The sequence below is a fragment of the Aplidium turbinatum genome, chromosome 6 (genome assembly GCF_918807975.1).
Source record: "Aplidium turbinatum chromosome 6, kaAplTurb1.1, whole genome shotgun sequence".
Classification (NCBI taxonomy): Eukaryota; Metazoa; Chordata; class Ascidiacea; order Aplousobranchia; family Polyclinidae; genus Aplidium; species Aplidium turbinatum.
The window spans coordinates 3,670,937-3,694,361 of NC_137477.1; the positions used below are offsets into that span (position 1 = coordinate 3,670,937).

Genomic DNA, 23,425 nt, shown 5'->3' on the forward strand with positions numbered 1-23,425 from the left:
GATAAACAAAAACCCTTCTATTGTCAGACGTAATAAAAGCCTTCATATCCCCTGCTTTAGATATCCCTGGCTAAAACTCGACACCTCTACACCGATCGTAAGACCCAATGACACCTTCCAGCACCCAGTCAGAGATTTGATCCATGCATTGCAGTTTGTTTGGTAATAACTAGGGCCATTTTTATTTTGACCTAAAAAAAAATTTTTAACTTTATTTTTATCAAATCTTGATTTTATTTTGACCTAACGAAATTGCGTATTTGTAGAGGCCACAGTTCTTCCTTGAATTGATACCATAGTTACCCAAATATAAAATTTTGTTGATTTCAAACCCAAACGTAATATTTTGTCGAAAAGTCAAGGTGTTTTATGGATTATAAAAAGTGCGTCGTGTTTTTTGGCGATAGGAAATATCCACAAATTTGTCTAACTTCTGCTGAAGTCTAACTGAAACATTTTTAGTACTGTATTACGAAAATGGAGCTGTGGTAAGACAGTGTATTAAAAATCTTCATTGTTTTCGTTGTTTTACATTCTTGAATTGCGTCTCGCTTTAACCACAATTAAAAGACAATTAATACACAAAATGCTTCAAAAAGTTTTAGTGTTTTGTTTTCAGAACTTTGCAAATTCCGCAAAACAACAACGGCTGCTGCTGGTGGCCGAAAAAAAGGGCTTCAGCAGGGCGACATTTGTCGGCCAAGCGACAGCGCGCGCAGCCGCAAAAACGTGCCAGTAGGCTAAGTTGAGCGAAATTTGTTGGCGTAGCCTACAGACAGCGCGCCATAGCATCTTTTCACATATAAACTAGGTGGGCAATTGCCCACCTAGTCCGTTTGCTTGCCCCCCCTAGCCGTTTCTTTGCCCCTCTAGTTTTAAACTAGGTGGGCAATTTTTAAGACTTAATTTTTGGTTAAGTTAGATTCAAGTTAAAGAATGAACAGCGAAATGGAAAGCTTCAGCATACATTTAGAACTCATGAGCCTACCTATGACCTTACTTATTATATCCTTATAATGTTCCATTCAAGCAGATTAATTATCAATTTGTGTTGTGAATAGGCTACCTCAAATTTTATGTGAGATTCTAAATGTCTGAATTACCGAAGTTTTTTTCCTGATTTTCATCAAAATAAAATAGGCTACCAGCTTTTTAGAATTATCTAATTCTGCAAAGATTCAACTCATTATATTCTTAGCAGTTGTGTTTCATATACCGTAAGCTATTATCATAGTTGTTTCTTCTTACTTTAGTACACGAGACCTCTGCAACTAAAGGTTGCTAGATTAAATTTTATTACATTATTGTTTATAAAATATTGAGGGGGGGATGAATATAGGAATCAATTATGGGTCTCAGAAGTTTAGTCAAGGTATAATATGCCTTTTTACCCACAATTTGCCTGAGAAATCTACATTTTTAGGCATACATTTTTTACGCTCGGGGAAAAAAATGCCCTTTTCCCATCATTTACGCGCGAAAAGTGCCCTTTTCAACATAACTCTCAAGCTAAAAGTGCCTTTTTTTGAAAATTTTGCCCACCTAGTCCCAATTTGTGAAAAGATGCTATGCAGCGCGCCGATAACTAACTTGAGCGACTTTCGCGATCGTGGCGCTTACGCGCCTCCGACTTTATTGGCGATTTTCGCTGGCGCGTCGCCAATAACTTCGCTAGCGTGTAGCTGTATAGACGCCAATCTTTGCTACTTGGGCAGTTACCCAAATATAATATTTTGTCGATTTCAAACCCAAACGTAATATTTTGTCGAAAAGTCAAGGTGTTTTATGGACTATAAAAAGTGCGTCGTGTTTTTTGGCGATAGGAAATATCCACAAATCTGTCTAACTTAATTTTGCTGAAAACGATTTAGCTTGTTTAGGCATTATTGTATTACATAATGTCACTAGGCTATTTCTAAAATCCAAACTGTTGATCTTCGAAAAGACCACGTTTGTAAAAAGGGAGTGTTTTATAAGAACTATAGCCTAACAATGAGTAAACAATGGACAATTTGCGATAAAAGTTAGGCTACTGCTGATCCGTGGGCATTGTGACATATTTCCTGCTTTTATGGGTTAATATGGTTTAATCGTGGGTTTAATTGTGTCGCAGTTCCTGATTCACAATGCTTCCACGAGAATTTGACAAATTTTGATTTGTTGCAAACTTTGACTTTATTGTCAATTTTGACTTTATTTTGACCTATAAACTTCTTAGAAACAGTCCCCTAGGTGCTGAAAACAATTTATGCTTTGATTCGTGGATAGACGAGGTCCTTAAAAGTTTTTGACTTCAGTTCAGTTGTTTTTTTCAGTTCAGTTGTTTTTATTTCTGACCATCATATCAAAAACAATAGGCTACACATCAACATAGCAAAGGTCGAGAAAAAGGTAGAAGCGACAAAACGCGAACGTTAAAACGTGTTTGTGATCAAAGTAAGTTATTGAGTTGAAAAAAATTTGGCACGGTCGCAACACCTTCAGAAAAATTTAAGATGTGCGGGCCCTAGTAAATACAGAAGAGAAAAGGTTATGACAGGAGTGAAAGTCGACCCACGGGCCACGTCATCGAAAATCGACGGCGTGAGCCGTCAGCGTCAGCGCGAATTGCCTAAAAACTTTACGGCGTAAAGTAGCCTACTGCATCAGCTCTTAAAATAATTGACCGCGTCAGAGTCAGCGCTATAATTTCTATAGCGCTATTTTAGCCAAGATCTCACAAAACGGAAGCATTTCAACCAAGTTTAGGCTAACAATAGCTATAAATAAAGACCAGGTAGGCTATTATGTTTTGAGATTGTATTGTAATTAGCTGCTTAGTCTATTGGTTATTTCCTTGTAGAAACACAAGCATTTCAAAACGTTTATCTGACAATCTGCTACGTTTGGGACGCATAATGTCCTTTCCAAGAGAAAACATGCGTACCACAGCAGCGCTAGATGGTATTGGTGTGTTGTATTTTAACCCTACGTTAGTACCCTTGGATGTAGGAACACCGTTAGTAGCCTACTTTGGGGTGTTTCAACACCCCATCACAAAATTAGTGTTTATTACAAACAAAATGAACATAGGCTATTGGTCTTCAACATTTAGGCTATTTAATGAACAAAGGTACGGTACACAGCAAGACACCATGAAAGGTAACTCAAAGCTGAAAAGGACAGTTTTTTCTGTTCCTATATCCAAATAGTCATTACTCTGACCCATCATCATTTGATGCAGAATCTTGGCAGGTAACGCAAAACACAAACAACTTGCTGTGGTCACTGCACACGTGTTTGCCACAATTGGTAGGCTACACACTGTTTTTACTTTACTCTCGTGACCTCACACATAGGCGAATGCTCATCTCTTTGCACCTCCTGATGATGTCGGTGTCTGTGAAGGTGTTACGGATTCTACTGTCTCTGGCAACATTCTTCTGATTCCACTTCTGAGATCCCTGTGTAGATGAATATTCTGCAATCTCCTCTTTGGAGCATCTTCGATGAGCTACATGCATATGCCCTTGATAAAAATGCGGCGCTTTAGCTTGTTTTCAGGGTTATGGCAGTAAAGTATGTATGCATTTATGGTTGAAATGTTCAGCAAAGAGTAGAAAATCGTCAAGGGCCAACGCCGGCTATTTCTTGCAGTGTCATATTCCCCTGACATTTGATCAACCGTATCAACTCCTCCTTTGGTCGAGTTGTAAAAAGTGATAATTTCAGGCTTCTTCATGTCACCAGACTCCGGATCAATTTTGTTATCATGATGCATGCTACTGAAAAGTACAACGTTTTTCTTTTTCTTACTTTGAAGCACGTAGGAGACTAGTTTCACGTCATCTCCAAATCCAAACATACTGTCACATGTAACCCTGTTCTTGACTGATAAAAATTCTTGGGAGATCTCACGTTTGTTTTTGCGAAGTGTTTCCACAGCAGACAATTTATGGTCCTGAAGTAGACTAACGACTAGTGGGTAGCCTAAGTGGTATACCAATTATCAAATGTAACATTTCTGCTTGATCCTGAGATTTCCGAGATAAGTCTTGTAACTACAGCGAAAGATGAATTTTCTACTTTGAATGGTCCATCAGGTTGTTTTCCTGCATAAACTTCCATTTTGCAAATATAATAAGTTTTAGCATCCGCCATTGCTTGTATCTATATTCCATACGTTGCTGGTTTGTTTGGGATATATTGTCTGAAGGGCAAGGCCTACGAGAGGGGGTTACGGAGGGTACGGCGTACCCTTGAGGGCCCAGGCCTGTGATTGTTGGGGGGCCCGAAATTGTGATTATTTAGTTTATGCGCAAAAATGTTTGGTTAACACCATCCTAAACGACTAAATTCAAGCATAAAAGTTGTTATTCGTTAGTCCTTGGGGGGCCCGTAATGTAGAAAAAGAGCCCGGAAAGAAATTAGGTTAGGGGCCGAAATTGTTGATTTAATGCTTTACGTGCAAAAATGCTCTGTTAAAAGCACCCTAAATTAAACCATAAAAGTTGGTTATTCTCCTCTCCGGGGTGGAGGGGGGGGGGGCTTGGTGCAGCAAAAGCAAGGTTGAGAAAAATGGTCAAAAACCCGGGCGTTTTTTAAAAAAGCCCATGTGTTTTTGGGCGTTTTGTGTTTTTTAAAAACTATTTGAAAAAGGTAGTTTCACGCTTATTCCATTTCAAATAAATATCGGAGTTGGAGCAGGAACCGGAGTTAATACTTTTGGAGCAGGAGTCAGCAAAAGTGGCTTCATTCACCTCTTCTAGGCATGTGGTGAATGCAAAAGTTAATGAAGAAAGGTGATTGGTCAGAGATGTTATGTTTGAGCCTTGGTAGAGAGCTTGACTTGTTGTACCAGATACATACAACACTTAGTAACATTAACGGATTTAACATTTTTTATTAAACACACAGAAAAAACAAGAAAAATACCGGTACTACAAAATCCAACGTTTTCGACACCACATAGGCCCCTACGTGCGCGGACATTTTGCCGAAAGACATTTTGCCGAAACCCATTTTGCCGAAAGACATTTTGCCGAAAGGACATTATGCCGAAGGACATTTTGCCGAATGGACAAATTGCCGAAAGGACTAATTGCCGAACAGACTAATTGCCGAAAGGACTAATTGCCGAATGGACAAATTGCCGAAACAATTTGGAAAAAAATTACTTTGAAGTGACATAAAGTCTCGTTACTATGCAAGCAGTGCTTTTGAAATAGCATTACTGGTCCGCAAAGACGTTAAACTAGCGCAATGAAGTTCCACGTCGATATTGTTAACGCAAGTTTCTCCACGTGTTAATTTTATTCGTAGGCCTTTATCCATTGTTCGTTCAACCGTTTCGCCACTGTCCAAATTGTTTGCTCCGCGTTGGCAGTGATTGACGTTGTTTTGCAATGCCATCGCTGTCAACGTGGAACCTTTTTCGCTATAAATACCAGTTCATTTGTACAATTTTGTAGTGTTGTTCATTCGCAATTCAAAAGTTGTACTGAAGAGAGCTAAATGCTCGAAATCCGGATATACAACAAATTCATGCTGTGTATGAATTGGAATTAAAAGCGAATTGAAGTTCATCTGGTCCTTTGTCTCCATTCATAGAATTTGAGCATACGCTGACGACGACGACGACTTTGCTACTGTTGTTTGCCTAAAAATTACTTTGAAGCAACACCAAGTCTCCTTACTATGCAAGCAGTGCCTTTGAACTGGTAATTATTTTGAAGTGACACCAAGTCGCAAGTCTCATTGCTATGCATGCAATGCCTTTGAACTGGTAATTATTTTGAAGTGACACCAAGTCACGTTACCATGCAAGCAGTGGCTTTGAAATAGTAATTACTTTGCTACTGTTGTTTGCCTAAAAATTGCTTTATATACAGTTTCCACAGTTTTTGGAAATCAGCATTAGTTTAAGTGACACCAAGTCTCATCTATAAGTATATACGTAGTCTCCACAGGTTTTGGAGATCAGTATTAGACGTTTGCTTATACATATAACACTTCTGTCGGATACTTACGCGCTGTCGCACATAATTTGTGAGTGAAATCTGTTTGTGAATGACATTTATGTGTTATTAGGTTATGATAATACATATAATGCATTTGTATAATTTCGGCAATTTGTCCGTTCGGCATTCAGTCCTTTCGGCGATTAGTCCATTCGGCAAAATGTCTTTCGGCAAAATGGGTTTCGGCAAAATGGGTTTCGGCAAAATGTCTTTCGGCAAAATGTCTTTCGGCAAAATGTCCGGGTACCGGCCCCTAGTGTCATATTCATCAGGAATAATTATAGGCTATATTTAAGAGAAATATGTCCAATTTTGCAGTAAAGTGTTGTATGGTGTACAATACGCCTGAGCATACATAACACGTTTTACCCTAGATAAAGGGGGCCCGGAGTGAAAGGGGGGCCCGGAATGACTCTTCGTACCCCTAGTGAAAATTTCTCTCAGAGGCCCTGCAAGGGACATCTGCTCCTGAAAGCCACAAGCATCTCATCAATTGTCACAAACTCCGATGGTGAATAGTTCCTAAAACAATTTTCAACAAACATCTCAAAAAAGTCTCTTATTGGGGCAAGCTTATCCAATAATCTTCTTGAAGGCCGGGTAGCTTTGTCATCAAACCGTATGCAACACAGTAAAAAGGGGAAGCGGTGCAGTGACATTGTCAGTCGAAACACTTCTATGCCAGTGCCATCACTTTTCCACAAATCATCAAGGTTCATTCTGTTGCTATGATAAGTAGGCTACCAGCTAATAGTATTTGACCAAGAAAAGATTTTATTTCTACAATATCAGTGACGATCGGTGAGGGAAAGCAAGGAAAGCAGTGCTTACCTGAGCGAAAACTATGCAAAGTAGGTTATAATGACTGAATTCTAGGTTTAACTTCTTATTATTTTTATCATGTCTATTTTAACTTGAAAATTACTGTATTCGTGACTAGAATTACTCGTAACGCTTGTGAGTAGTCTAAATCCTCACCAAACCGCATGTCTTGCCTATAAATGCCAATTAACGCAAACGCTTCTGTCAGAAACAATCACTGAGGCTCTAGGTAAGCAACTATCAAAGTTGCTTAACCAGATTCAAAAATGTCAAAAAACGCCTTCGTTTTATCCAATCATCACTCGTTTTGCAAAACGTCACCAGCTGCTTAGCCAATCAGATGTGTTATGGTGAGACCAGGTGAGTCTTGCTTTCCCAGTGACGTCAATGCATACATTCGCTAGAGCGGCTAGACTAACTCGTCAGAATGGTGCTCGTCACGGTACACAGCACAAGCATCATAATGCCGAAATAATTGTTGCTGTTTTTTGATGTCTCCTCGCCATGTACTGTACTTTAGCCTACTAACTTTCATAGTCATGCCTTTGCCCTTTTTACAGCGTTGATATAACGTTACTTCGCCAATGAACGTTCAGGTGCGGCTGCAATATTTAGTTTGTTAAGCTTCTATACTCAGGAGGCAAACTTATCCAGCTTTTTGTACAAATTGCTTGCGGTTGTAATGTTTAGACCTAAGTGTTAGTTTTTGTAGTGTAGGCCTAACTGAATATCTGAGAATGAATGAACATTCATGACGAATTAAATATTTAGACAACTATTATTCCATGTTTAACACTGGATTTTGGTCCTGCAACGTTAAAATTAAGATTGTTCATGACTTCTAAACATTAAATGGATGTATGATCACGACATAGGCGAAGCACAATTTGACAGATTTTTATGTTTGATTTGAAAATGCTCTCAGAGCGCACCAAATTGGAAGTGTTTTTCAAAAATTTCTGGGGGAGGCCCCCCAGACCCCCCGCTGGAAGTGTTGCCTTCGGCAACACGCCTTCGGGCTTCGCCCGACGGTTACGCCCTTCGTGCCTAGGCCTACTACCTTGCTGCAGCATATTTACAAGTTGCTTTCCCAACGGTTTAAGCCACCGAACGTCACTGTACAATATCAGTGTCCCTTGCTTTACTTTTTTTAGTGTAATTCTCTCTCTTTTCACTGATAAACAAGTTGGTCTTTTCAACTAATAATTCAATCATTTTAGGAGTGATAAATAGGTCCCAAAAATCAAAAGGCACCTTTGCATTTAGGGCTGATTCTTTAGGTCCTACTCTTCCACGGAAGATATTCTGAGGTCGGGTACAAACTGCTGAATTAGGCATTTCCTTCTGCCACCATGTTTTCTTGTCTTTTCCTAGCCTTCCGTCACACTTTGGTTGTTGATCTGGGTCATCAGATTCTGATTCATGGCAATCAGAATCAGAAACAACTTCATCTTCTGATTCTCTTTCACTATCATCTTCAGCATCACTTAGAATGTCACATTCTTGCAACATGCTTTGTATCCTCTCTATATTCCTACTGTGACTATCTATTTTATATCTGAAAAGATAAGAAGAACAAGGCCTAGGACTGTAAAATTTTCAGATTTTTTCCACGTCTAATATTTACGAAGGTAGGCTACTGAAAAGAAAAAGAATGTAAGTGCTGCCAACTCAAAACAGCAAACAAATTTATTACCCTGGGAAGCTGAAACACCTCTGGGTACTAACGTAGGGTTAAAAACAAACCTTGAGAACGTTTACCAAGAAAGGGATCACTGTTCCAAGCGTGCTGTGATGGCTTAGCATATATAAATCTTTTAACGCGGTCCACTGCATCAGTATCGCTCTTTTCAGGGGCATAGAGCTCTTGAAATATAAAGTATCTTCAACCGCGATGACATTCATTGATTTTTTACTTTCTCTCTCTGATCCCTCGTTCTCGATAGGCCAACTGCTCATAACATGAGTGATCACCATTTGGCGAACATCTTCCGCTTGTATTCCATGTAACCATTCCAACCAACGAGAAAGCAGGTAATTCGGATGAGTCGCGCTGGCCAGAATACATTGTGAAACTCTCATTGTGAAACGAGATTTTCCATGAAAACAAAAAACGACGTAGCCTATAACGCGTGACGCTCAAAATCGGCAAAATAGTTGACGGCGCTATCACTTCCGTCAACTAAAATATAAACTGACGGCGCTAACCTCAGCGTCAACAAAAAGTTGACGGCGTCAACGTACAACACTGCCTAAAGCGGAAAGTTCGTTTAATTTTCTTTTTTTCTGTTCTACCTCATAACTTCTGATTGGATAAAACGATATTCTACCTGTAGCCTACTTCTGATTAGTTGATTGCTTCGAAGCTTTACAGGCTCTTACAAAAATTAAAATGGCTACCGATGAGAAGGTAGGTTCGCATCCCGCATTTCTAGAAATCTCTTAGTTGCTTTTACAAAGATCAAGGAAACTCTTGAAAAACGTTGATCAGAAACGACAAAGTAGGCTAAAGTTTTCAAATATTTTCATCTAATTACATAGGCTAAGTTAAGTTGAAAAATAGGTTACGTAATGTTTAGGTAGGCTACGCTTTCTACTGTTGTAAACTAGATTAGCCTACTAGCTCCGCGTTACGTTAACCCGATACCGCCTTCACGTAACCCAGCTATGCTACACTACGCTTATAACTCACTGGTAGACTCAACTACATGCTACTGTAGCTAGTTTTTTTCGAGTCAGATGAGCAAAAATATTTCCCAATCGACATTTTCTTAGAAATTCAAATAACTTTAAATGAGTAGGTGACCTACTAAATGAAAGCAACATAAAACTTTTGCAATCGGTATACAACTAAATTACTGTCTTATGTAGACTAGGCCTATATGCCATTGTCTATATGCCCAGAAACAAAAATTAGTCAAACAACGATCTTCAGCCTACTTCAAACGTGGTCTCAAAACAAGAACAACAACAATACCGTACACGAATGTTTGAGAATTGTCAACGAGTAAAACCCAATTTGTATCTTATGAAGTCCCAATCATTTGGAGCAATTTATCCATCCATAGACATCGATGAAGAAAGGGCTACCCCTGCTTCTCTGAGCTGCAACAATGAAACAATGGTCCGGTCTTCCCAAGCAGCTTTCTTAAATTCCTCAAATGAAATTGTGACATTGCCATCTTGGTCCACACGACTGAATATCTTCTCCATCCGTTCCTCAGCAGTCATACCGTCAGAGACCAACCTCGACATTTCAACGTGGCCAATCATCTTGTACATGGACTGAACACCAACATATGAATCAATTTACATACGGTAACAATGCATTTGTAATGTTTTTATTAAATAGCTAAAATAATTGCTTTTGTTTGTAAACAATTATAGTCTTTGGTGATAAAATACAAAAGTTATTCAAGTTAAAAATGCACGTAATTTTTACCGCAAGCTCAATCGCTTAGCTCAAATTCGGGAGATTTTTCTTCTCAGGACAAGTTAAAATCTACAGACTTGTAGGTTTTGTTTGCATAGCCATTAGCTAACACAACGAGACCTCATAAGTACTGTAGTGAGATTGGGATTGCCGAGGGGGTTTGCTCGCTTCAATCATACGATCCTGGCTCCAGGGCCGGATTTAGCCTAAGTGCTGCCCTAGGCAGATAAGAAAAGTGCTGCCCCCCAAAAAATGTTCGATGGTGCGCTACGATTTACATTTTTAATTCCTTACAAAAAAATTATTTGCAATGTTTATTTGAATACATCAATGAATGTCATTGCATAATGAACTAATTGTTTAAAATCGCTTCCGGCGGGCTTTTTCTCTTGCAAAAATCAATAATTTCTTCAAAGTCTGTAGAAATAAGTAAAGGTGAGTTAATGCTCAAAAATGTGAGATCTTTCATGTGATCGTGCTTCAACGTAAACCGCCGTGCATTCTTGATCAGCTTCAAAATAGAGAATAATCGCTCTGCATTGCAATTGGTGACCATTGTGCAAAGTACCATTCTAATTGCCACTAGAACATTTGAGTATAATACTTCCGGCAGTCGCCTCCATACTAAGCGAGACAGATAACTAAAAGAAGCGGTACGCTCGGGACATATTGTTGAAAACCAATCAAGCGTGAAGTACTCTAGGGGCGATGACTTGCCGCACTGTTTATAAATGTGTGTGATGTGATAACATATTTATTAATTGCTAACTCAAATATACTGTAGTTATTACTATCTAAACCCTTGACAGCCTGTTTCACCTAAAGAGGATAATCAGAAGGTTCTTATTAAAATAGAATCATTTTTGATCTAATTTGAATAAGAACCTTCTGATGATCCTCCTTTAGGTGAAACAGGCTGTCAAGGTTTTAGATAGTAATAACTATGTTTGATTTAATTCGCTTTGCTTTGCTTTTTTGCTGAGCTTTGATCACTTTTTGTAGTAAGTTATTAATAGTTTTCATTGTTTTATTAATTGCTATAGGCCTAGGCTATATCTGAATATATCTATTGTGAATTATTATATTCACGTACAGTATTATCAATGTAATGTATTCGTATATTTTGCCGCCCCCAATAATTTGCCGCCCTAGGCAACTGCCTACTGATAAATCCGGCCCTGCCTGGCTCGACTCCTGGCTTAAGCTGAGTGTTGACAAAATACCGTTTACTTCTTACGCTCTTGTTAGAGTAATTGCAAATATTAAACACAGCTGAGAGTAAGAAACTCGCCCCTCTACACTTGTTAGTGCTGAAGCTGTAATCGGCTATTATGAACCCTATCTTCTCATCCCTCATGCGTACGTGGTATAAAGTATTGAACCATCTTTACTTGCTAAGTTGATGGTTTTTCGTCTCTGTCAGTGTTTTATAAACTAAGGCTGCTTATGATTTTTGAATAGGACGTATTTATATGTTTTGGTACCGGTAGCGATGTTGATACAAGTTCACGTATTATGTCTATTAATGTCTAATGGACTACCATCAAAATTTCCAGCATTTCTTCTTTTGTGACTTGGCCATCGTTGTCGCGGTCGAAGAGCCGATACGACCATTCGAGCTTTTCGTCGAACGTGCCTCGCGACATCATGTATATTCCAACCATGAATTCACGGAAGTCGATAGATCCACTTTTGTCTACGTCATAGGACCTATATAAAAAAAAAAGACCTATTATAATAGTACTTGTCAATACAAGAAGCTATCCCTGCAGACGTCTAAGTTGGTAACTTTGAAGCCCAGGTTTATGCTTTACCCATCCCTTGGTGATGTTTCCAAGCGGCAAATATTATTTTTTAGGCCTTTGGGCTCCAGGCCTATCCTTGCCCGACATCAGGTTGGCGATGTTTTCGGAATTACCCCTAAATGGTAGGCAAAGGACAATGGATTGTTAATGACCTGGCAAGCGATCGATTTCTTCCATGTCGGTCTATTTGTTCCGAATGCGTAGTCTCCTTCTGATTTCTATGCAACCCGTTAAGTGTGGAAATAATTTTCCTACATTTGCGTTACTGGCCGAGTGTGCGTAGGCTACCTAATTTGGTGACTTGTAGTTTGTTGTTGCATTATTACATTAGGCCAGTGGTTCTCAAACTTTTTGTTTTGGCGGACCCCTTTTGGTACCTTGGAAGCAGTCGCGGACCCCCAAAAAAATTTTATCTGAAATTTTGGTATATCGCTTTTCCTATAATTAGATTGGAATCAAATGTTTTATGAGTTTCGAAACGACTTAAAAGAATTTGGTGAACTCGCGACAGTTGGCAGCAGTGGCCGAGTGGTTAGCGCGTTGGGCTCGCAGTCGAGAGCCTGCATGTTCGACTCCAGCCACCTGCACTTGCTGTTGTTTCTCTGGGCAAGAAACTTTACGATAATTGCCTCTACCCAGTGATCGATTTCGAGTAATGGGTAGTACCAAATTTAAGTCATAAGTAGAGTAGACAACCGGAAAATCAGACATTGCTGTCGGCTGCAGCGTGGGTCAGGTGTATGTCGGAAGGCGTACACCGATGCATAGCGCTCAAGTCCGCTTTCCCGCAATGCAGGATAAAGATAAACAAACAAAAAACAAAACACTTATGACTATTGATGACATTAGAGAAATTATGTTATGAGCTTTATGTTGGCACATCAAAAATCAGTAGGCTATATAACCTATAATTATGTTGATTTGATGTTTTTCTATAAATTTTATCAAAAACCAATAGAATTTTGCGACCGTTACAAACAATTTCTTCCTTTTTTCGTTTCTAATCAATATTAATTCGTTATAATCTTTGTCATCGCAAAACTGTGAGTGGTGATAGACTGCTGACCAACGTTTGTATTTCTAAGTTAAGCATTGACCAATAGACTGCTGTCTCAAAAGAAGTAAGTTGAACATAGCCTTATTAAAAAATTAATTCATTTATATGATATTTTTTTAGTTAGAAACCAAACCTTTGAACTTTCAAAGGACATCGCACCGGTTCGTTGGGAAGTACAGTTTGAAAATCACGGTAGCCTAATACACAAATAAAGCACAACCAACCAATTTTTACATTTCGTAATTTATCAATCATGCTGCAAACTCGCAAGCATTCACGGACCCCCTGAAATCGCTTCGCGGACCCCAAGGGGTCCGCGGACCCTCAGTTGAGAACCACTGCTATAGAGCGTTGAGAAGTACTCAGCCTGCGGCAAAATAATCTTTCGATTAATTTTGTTTTGTAGCCCTTGCTTCATTTTCTGGTCTTGATTTTTAAGGAGAAAACGATTTTGAACTATTGTTTTCAGATGTAATCGCATTAATACAGCATTGTTGTTATCAGATCACTGCAAGTGTTGTAAACAATGTTCTGCAATTTCTTCACAAGCTACAGTAACGCCACCCTGGCCAAAGCGAAGAGCACATAACAAAAAGAAATGCGCCATGAAAGGCTGCAATAGCGAAAACGAGTTTCGTCGACAGGCTCGAACGAATATAGTCGTGATTGGCCGCAGAGGTATTTATTGCTTTACGGCTCCACTGTGTCTTCCTACGCATTGTGGCGCTTCATGAAGATCACTTTGACCTTATGTAATCATGGAGAGACTGCTCGAAAAACACCCCACGGCTCGACCAGTATCAAGTTACAGTTACTGACTATCTTGTTTCGGTATAGTACGTACGTTATAATATTTGCATTTTGTCGCTTCTACCTTTTCGTAGACCTCTGCTATGCTTGATTGCTTGGCATATTGTTTTTTGTTGTTCTTTTTATTTGAAGCAGTGATTGTTAGAAATAAAAACAATCTGAGCTGAACTTACTGATTCCCACTTGAAAGTTGTCAAGCGCTTTTTCACCAAGCAAAAGTTAATATTTTTACATTGTTTCAACGTTCTAGCGAAGTTGAAGTGATGTAGTCCATGCCGAATTTTTCTAAGCTTAGTTGGATTTTTACTACCGCTTGAGATGACAGTTTGTAAGTAAGCTATCTATCTCTTGTTACTCCAAGGTATTTTAGCTCACGTCTAAAACACAGGAGTTTTCTAATGTTTTCCGATTGTATTAACTCAGCTCACGATCAGTTATCCAGGTGTGTAAATGGAAAGCTGCCTCCACATCGTGTTTTGCTGAAATTAAAACAATTGGTAGGCTACCCTTTCAAAGAAAAGTCACAAATAAGCTAAAACTTTGTCTATTTAACAGTTCATCTTGGTAGGCCGGTCAAAACAATAGTAGCTTACAGCAGTGCTTCCCAACCTTTTTCAGTTTGCGACCCACTTTTAATGCAAGTTTTATTGTGCGACCCACAATGAGATATGACATCTTTATTATGGTATCTTTACTACTGGCGTGCGACCAGTGTGTAGGCTACTGAAATACTTAATGCGATACAACACATCGAATTGCTACATATTTGTTGCATTGTTGCATAATTGTTACATAATGCAATAATTTCCCGATCTAATAGAAAACAGTGTGCACAATTCATGAAAATGGAAAGTCAAGAAATGAAGTGAAGATATGAGTAGCGATGGCAAAGGCACAGTAGGCCTACTGTTCAAGACCAAACTGCGCCCTGTGGGATCCATTCCATAGTAATGTCGGTATTTCTTAGAAAATTTTAACATTCAGTAACATTTAGACATGCTTCGCGACCCACCAACTGGTGACTTCCAACCGGTTAGGAAGCACTGGCCTACAGTAGCCTACGGTACTTTTTAAGTTCAGGATTCAGTTAGGCCACGGCCTACTAGAACACGGCCAAATATGTTGTTATTTGGGAAAATTTCTAAGAGTCTTAATTGTTACAATCATTGCCATGAGCCCATAACAAACCTGTCATCTTCCTGCTTACAAATGTACGTAAAATAAGCAATACTTGCATCTAAACACCTTTTTGACTTGTTTTGCCGGTGACATGTTAATCACTATTTATGCAATAAAAATGTAAAATATGTAAGACTTTCCAACTGCATCCTGGAGGTAATTTCATCATTCAGTCGTTAGGTTTTTTGTATAGCAGGATCTTTTGCCACTAGGCGTATTTTATATGTTTCTCGACAGCCGATTGTAGCAAGAATTGACAGCGATAGATATCGTGTTTCGCCCATGAGGCTGGGCTCATCAGTATCGTACCGAAGTCTTGCCACAAGGGTAGGCCTATTCGACCGGCTTTTTACCAGTCTGTTTAACTCTTATCTTGGTGGAAAGAAAAGAGCCAACAAAACCAGCAAGCGCCAGGGGAGGACATTGTGAAAAAAAGGGGTGTTCTTCACGGCTATCAGCACAAGGCTGAGCACTCACTATAGTACAGCGAGCAGTTGTGCTTCGCTAAACATATGCCGACACGAGCTGGAGCCAACGACGACGAGGCTAAGCCTAGCCTATTTTACCTGAAAACATGCTCTGCAAACTCTGAAGAATCCCCATGAGGTGAAATTTTACTGTAAATATCTTTGAATTCTTTTTCGGTCAGCTTTCCTGAAGGACAATCCTTATGAAATGTCTGGTAAATTGTTTGAATCTCCTCTTCGGAAAATGTTGTTGCCTTTGTGATCTCAGACAATCGTTGAGAAGAAAGGTTTGACTTAGATTGTCCCATGATTAAACAACAGGAGCCTACTTCGAGTTAGGTTTTCTGTTTTGAAAAGTGTATGCTGCCATTAAATTTTCAAATGTTTAGACTCTTAAACTAATAAAACACATTCTTGAATAAAATTATGATGCAGAGCTATGGAATATGAAACATGCCGAGCCTATATTGCATTAGGCTTAAGTTTAAAGGTAGGCTATTAGTTGCAATAACTTGCTTGCGCACTATAAAAGTTTGTAAAAACTTGAGTGTCTTTGAAAGCAAATCATGGCTGAAGCAGCCTACACCTTATTTAAACTGCTGCATTCAAACTTTCTTTATCACACCAATGCTTTCTATTTTTATACAGTATTATCATGGAGGCTGTATATTGCAATAAATATTAAAATCACTAAAAAAATGCTTATAAACAAGAACGAAGCTGAAGAGAGCAAATACCAGTAAATGAAATCACTAGATCAACTGACTAAGGCTCTGAGCAGTCGCCGACAAGTAGGTTGCTGCCGCAGCGCTGCTCAGAGAATGGAGATTAGTCTAAAAGTCTTAAGCCTTATAAGACTTGTAGCACAAGAGTAACATTAAAAAAACAAACTATTCTACTTTGCATTGAGGTGGAATTCAAAATCTAATTTATCGACCTGCTTACCAACCATGCCACGCGTAACAATGGATCGATTGTTCTAATCACGGTGATTCCAGTGTTTATTAAGATTGCTGCGTAGACTATAAACGCATATAACCTCCCCAAATCGGTTTAACGTCAACGATCAGCTTGTTTGAGCAGGCTTGCTGACCGTTCCAATCAAGATAAAAGCATTTATCTTTTGCAAAAATACTTCAGACGTTTGATAAGCTTTTAAACCACCCTAAAGCTGATAGTTTTAGGAAGATTTGAATGCTTTCATCAGAGACAGCCCTCCCTAAATACAGTATATTTAATGTAACCTATGGAAACATTCTTTTGGTTGGTAGAGTTGTCACGTCTAAAGAGAGATCCGTATACATTGTCTCAAATTGGGAACAAACAATAACTTGTGTTTCAATGGCAACATGCATTTAAACATTTCTTTGTAGGCTATTTCTGTTAGTCTACAATTATGACGATTGTTATCATGTGATTTGAAACATGAAAAACATATTAAACCTGAAAAGACCTGAGCAGCATGTTCCGAACAATTTGTTTTTCTTTTCTGGTCATCACAGCAAAACAAGGCATAGCCTATACCAACACAGCACAGGACCAGAAACAGGAAAAAGAATGAAAAGTGCTAGAGACGGAAATAAGGCAATGATGTTAAAATAGAGCTTATAAAGCTGGAGAGGCAAAATAAAGAAAGAGACTATTCCACCTAACCTAAGCGATCTTACGGTGAAAGAACAATAGGGAAAGGTGAGGTAAGTTGAGCCACCCCCTCGTAACTTAAAAAATAAAAATCGCATCAGCTTGCTACTGCCACCTACCTGACCGTTTATCTTATTCGGAACTGTATTGTTTTGAGATTATAGGTACGGTAGTCGGTACCAAATAGCATAGGCTACCGACTCGGTAGCCTATTTGTCTTGTAGAAAGACAGAAAAAGAGATTTTAGTGATTTTGGGAAGTTTTTTGAACTTTCAGATAAAAAGTTTTTTTTGGGTTGTAGCCAACACAAAATGTCTGTGGTAGCCTATAGCCTACACCAGTATTGATACGTATAACAGTAATCACTATAATGTTAGCTTATTCAGAAACTATTAAAGTGAGAGTGCTAGCTCATGCGTCTGTAGAAATGTCGGTTTAACTTTTAAGGGTGACCTTGGGGTAAGTTGATTGATTCTTTATCCTCGGACTGGGAAAGCTTCTTGCAGAGCTTAATCCTGGCAGTTTCGCATACTTGTTGAGGCTTTGAATCACTGACGCAGGCCCGGTCGCGAAATTTTTTTCCCACGAGATTCCTAGCTGTCTCATTGATCTAGTCACTCTAAAAGTAAGATTTTCCGAAAGTGTTTGAGAGATTGGTTGATTCAGATTGCGAAATAACTATTTGCCAATGAAATTGTGCAATGATAATAAAATTATAAGCTTTCCCTAACCCTACTTTTTTGAAAAGCTCTTGCGCACCGCAAAAATTATAGGAAAAAAAAAAGTTTGACTTCGACGGGCGTCGAACCCTCGTTCTCACGATCACTAGGCAGAGGATGAAACCACTGAACGAACCGTGCCAACGAGAAAATGTTGCATTCACACGGTTTTAATACAAACTTTTACCTAATGTAAATAAGACGTTTCTCGTGGGAAAAAATTTTTCGCGGCCCGGTCACCGAAATTGACAGAGTGAAGTTTCCGATTGTTAAAGTCTTGTTGCCGGGGAATTATTCCATCAATTAGATGCCGCTGAATGGGAGCAGTCCTTAACGTGCGTTGCTCAAGCGCACACCTTGAGAGTCGAACCAGCGCAGCTTGATCTTGAAGCTTCTTCGTTCCAGAAGTGACGCGCTAACCAATTGAGCTATCGGGGCGGACCAGTTAAGCCAGTGGTGTACAGGTAAGTTGAGCCGGTGACTCAACTTGCCTCACTTCAGCTGCCAGTTTTAAGTGATGATATTATGTAGCCTCAGTCATTAAATGTCAAACTAAGTGTATTTTACTCTTCAATAGTCTAACTTTCTAGAAAAACAATTTGTCCATTACTTTATTGAAGTTTGAATTTATTTGTAACCTGTAGCCTACTAGCAACATGCCTCGTATCCGCAAGGTACAACAGAGCGAGGTTAAACTGATCCAAAAATTATGGAAAATGTTGCAAAGCATGTTCAAGATAACGGAATGTCTATACGCGCCAGTGCAAAAGAATTTGGAATCAATGGAATGACGCATCAGCATTAGCCTGCATTGCCAGAAGTAAATAGAATGCTGAATCCTGTTATGGTACAAGCAATGTTCCCATGCACAACGCGTATTCTCGAAAGGCCATGAAGAAGACTTATAGTCAACCCAATGTTTTAATTAGAAGCCTCAACTTTCATCATGTTACTAACAAACAGATCCAGTTTATAAATGTTTTCATTCTGTTGGTTGTCTGCAGTGGCGGCTGGTGGCCTCCTGAATTGGGGGGGCTGCAAGGCAGCATATCCAAGAATTGTTGGAGGGCGATATCAGGCGAACCTTGCGGGCGTGTCGCCGAAGGCGACACCCACGGCGGGGGGTCTGGGGGGCCTCCCCCAGAAAATTTTTTACAATTACATTTAATTTGGTGCATTTTGAGAGCATTTTCAAAAGAAATTTGGGAGTGGAATAACAGTCAAAAATGCTGCTGTAGAGCTTGAAAAATACTAATATTTCAAATTTTTATATTCAAAATCAGTGCTAAATACAAATCAAACTATGTTCTATGCACTTCGTCGTTTTCTCAATAGTTCGCTCAGTTTGTTGTCTGCAAATATTTATTGTCGATCGCCGGCATCGGACACGATTGTCCACATACGATCCACACAAAAAAATACACAGAAACAAAAGACAAACAGAAGTACATTCACAGGAATGACGCTGAAGTAAGCAATAAATTTATTAATCAATCGTCCATTTCAGATCATGCGATCCATATCACACAAATTAAACATGCGAAACAAAAATCAATATTCAAAATGAAATATCATACTTAATCTGTTCAAACACCCAACTATAAAAAGAAATTTAAACTTTATCAATCGATGAATGTTGATATCACTGCTGTGCCATAGCAGCCATCAAGGCTAGGTAACGGCATAGCCTACATAGTGGTATTATAATGAAGGAGGTAGTTTGAGTTACGATAGCAGTCATACCTTATCAGGGAATCAACAATAGAGTTTGACGATGATTCACATTACCCAACAAAAAAAAGGCCCTTTTCCGTTGTAATGCATCAAATGTTATATGACATACAATGTTACACAAGACTTGATGTTCACGTAGCCTACGCTATAATGTTTGGGCAAATGGTGAATAATTCTAAATGCATTATTGAATGCAACACGCAAGCGATTAATTCACGTTGGTGATAATTTTCCCATGGTGACATGCATACATTGGGGTACAATATGAACGGAAGAGAACATTTTTAACTTCACTGGAGCTCTTGTAAAATTTTAATTTATTGGTAAAACAGTATAATGATCGTACTTGTCGGTTTATATCCTTGTCATCACACATTGCCGTGTCAAGAAATACACCCAAGTATCTGACGCTATCTACAGATTTGATTTGACTTCCGTTGAGCCGTGAAATTGGATTTAAATTTAACTTTAAGTGATTAGTTAGAAAATACATAGCAAACGACTTTTTGCAGTTAAAAACGATCTCATTACAAAGTACATAATCTTCGCACACACACAGTATATTGCAGTATACATTTAGTATAACCGTAGCTACATCTTTTTTGGAGCACCCTGCATGTATGCACCCACTGCTCCAGAACTAAAAATGCTTGGAAGTTAACATTTTTTATTCTTTCCTACAAAAATTATCTTTTGCCAGCTGAAGCCAGCTAGCAACCCTGCATGTATCACAATACAGAAGGACAAAGACAAAATCTCAATTCTATCACAAGTATAAATGCCCACTGGATGGCAAGTATAATTCAGTTCAATTCAAATTATTTTTCTTTGACAGAATGCAAAAGAAATGATATTGTAAAAAAGAAATACAGTAACAAAACCAACAAAAGGAAAAGGTGGCAAAACCTTAATGGTTTAAGACGTGCATGAAAGGATCTAATATTGCGGTATATGCATCGATAAATATAGTTAAGCACGGCCACCAAACCTGACACTTTAAAACAAGTAGATGAATTAGTTAAGAATCAGTCGCCTCCTCATTCCAGAAACAATTGGAGCGCCAATTCTTAAAGCAATGAGAACACGACTGAACCTAACATTACAAAAACAAACAAATACACACACACATATTGTAATTATAACCATTGATCTCGCTCAAGCCATAGGTGCCACATTTACTCTTTGCTACACATTACTGAGCATCACATATAAAGGACAGCGGACCTTTATTTATAGATGAATTCCATTCGGCGACTTTTTGCCATGGCAAAATGGTCAATTACCCTCTCGTTGAAATCTTTGGTTTCAGTTATTAAGCGATTTTCTATTGACACCATGGCTAATGCAGAAAGTCTTTCAGTACACATGGTGCTGCGGGAAAAGGTTTTAATCCTTTTCAGTGATGAAAAGCAACGTTCTGGTTCTGCTGTTGACATTGGAGTGGTAAGTAGAATTTTAGCTAGCTTTATTACTTCAGAAAAAGTTGATTGCATTCCTTCCAGGTTTAGCAACGAAAGCAGCTGCACAAGTCCACTCACTGAATGCATGTCATTTCTAGAATAGAGAACAGACAGCTCCGGTTTGAGCTTGTCTTTGATTAACATAGGGTATGCTTCACAACATTTTTTTAAAGCTTTTTCTGGAAACTGTCTTGCATATTGTGAAGCATTTTTCAAATTAAATAAAGTGCTTGCTTCAAGATGATTGGTGAACTTGAACCTTTCTTGACACTGCATTAAGACAACATCACATACTTCTTTAGCATCAATGATTTGGGATTCAGGCATTCTCCGTGTGGGTGAAGGTGACTCATTGTCTGCAGCAATGCCTTCCCTTATTCTTTGTATTGCTGACAGAAAATTATCCAGAGAGCACTGCACTTTGAATGACTCAAGCTCCACAGACTGCAGCTGAGCAAACAGTATGTCAACATGAGGCATGATTTTCGAAAAGAAATCTAACCAAAACACAAATTTTGGATCTATGAGCATTCGTTTTATACCAGCAGCAGCAAAGCCAGTCACCGAAGAGTTGCTTTGTTCCAAAGTTGAGCAGCATTCTATAAGTGCGTCTTTTACCTCCGATACAGCATTCACCGTCCTGCTTTTAAAATTCCATCGTGTTGCTGATGGGCGAGGAATACGCCTTTGAGCAACTTGGTCCAAAGCAGCCATTCTTTGAGGAGATTTGGAGAAAAAACTTGGGATTCCCGAAAGACTGTTAAAACAGACTCTGACACTGGTATTCTGCGAAGTGGCTTTTTGTATAACCAAGTTTAGCTGGTGTGCATAACAATGGACAAAGTGTGCATTGCTATATACTTGCTTGATTCTTGATTGCACACCATTTCTTGCACCACTCATAGCAGCAGCACCATAAGTTTGTGCTACAAGTTTGGATGTATTGCTCCCAAGCAAAACTTTAAGTTCCTGAAATAGGATTGAAGACAGAGCTTCTGCTGTCTGGTTAGCAGGATTAAAAAAACCCCAAAATCTTTCAACAGGCTTCCCATGACTTTCATACCGTAGTACAATCACCATCTGTGTCTTCTCTGAGATGTCAGTAGTTTCATCACACATGATTGCTACAAATTCAGACTGTGATATTTCTTCTTTAATTTTGCTTTTGCAAAGCTCAAGAATCGTTTCCAAAAGCTCATTTTGAATAGTTTTGGATGTACCTTTGAATACCTTTGCAGAATTAAAATGATTTTGGAAGCGTGAGTCAAGATTGGAAGCAAAATCAATTAACCCCATGAACACACCAGGATTTTTTGAGCCTTGACTTTCATCATGTCCCCTTAATGGCAATTCAAATCTGCCACAAAATTTTATACAATCTATAATCTTTGACAATACTGTTCTGTTCTTCGTTACTTCTTCATTATGTTTAGTAATGGAGAGTTGATATCCAGAATCTATAAGTGTAGCAATATTAACTCTGCCAAGCACTGAAAGACTCAAAGTATTGTTCATGTGGAAAGTTGATCTACTATGCTTCTCTGTCTTTCTACTGAGATGTTTCAGGTCTTTCACACCTACTTTGGTCCAGGAATGTTCTTGATCTCCACCAAACAGTAAACAGGGAAAGCAAAAGAAAGCATTTTCACTGTTGCAGCCACACAGCCAGTCATGATCATCATACACATTTCTGTTAAACTTCCTTGCATAAGGGTTACCTCTACTGGTGGATGATTGGGAAATGTCAAGGTTTGGAGTTCCTTGTGCTTTGATGCTAAGTTTTTCTTGCAGAGACAACTGGGAAAACCTAATTTTTTTCAATGACATTACAGAATTATCCATTGTATATAAATTGCAAAATGTTCCAATTAAAGTGTAAATTATTATAGCATAAACCTGTTAAGACAAATGAAATCATTGTCAATTTTTTTAAATGAAGGTAGATTCAGAGTCAAAATAAGAGTATCCATATATATATGATATTTTTTTTTTATTTATTTGCATCAGACTCAAGATGAAAGTAGAAACAAAGCAGATACTCAACTCCGAAGAGCTGAGTCGTAATGTACCAAATACAAAGATTGAGTGTAACAGTCTGTTCGCATTAGTTCATATATCCATTGGTTGGAAGACAAGTTACAGCGGGTTACAAACTGATATAATTTTTTACAAATGAAAGCTTGAAAAATGGTGATATTGTTATCAACGAATGCAGAGGTGATGCTGCATCGTCTCTGCAGATTAAACAACATTCTGTAACAATTATTGTATCCAACACGTAAGCGATTACTACTGGATA

General features: G+C 38.7%; 1 protein-coding gene across 1 annotated transcript; it reads right to left on the minus strand.

Annotated features, from left to right (window-relative positions):
* Window positions 1-9,875: 9,875 nt before the first annotated feature.
* Window positions 9,876-15,880, minus strand: LOC145771801 (hippocalcin-like protein 4). Its single transcript, XM_082583531.1, has 3 exons — window positions 15,672-15,880; window positions 11,796-11,964; window positions 9,876-10,106 (listed from the first exon to the last, which is right to left on the minus strand). The coding sequence occupies exons 1-3, from the start codon at window positions 15,878-15,880 to the stop codon at window positions 9,876-9,878; spliced, it is 609 nt and encodes a 202-aa protein (XP_082439657.1).
* Window positions 15,881-23,425: the final 7,545 nt, after the last annotated feature.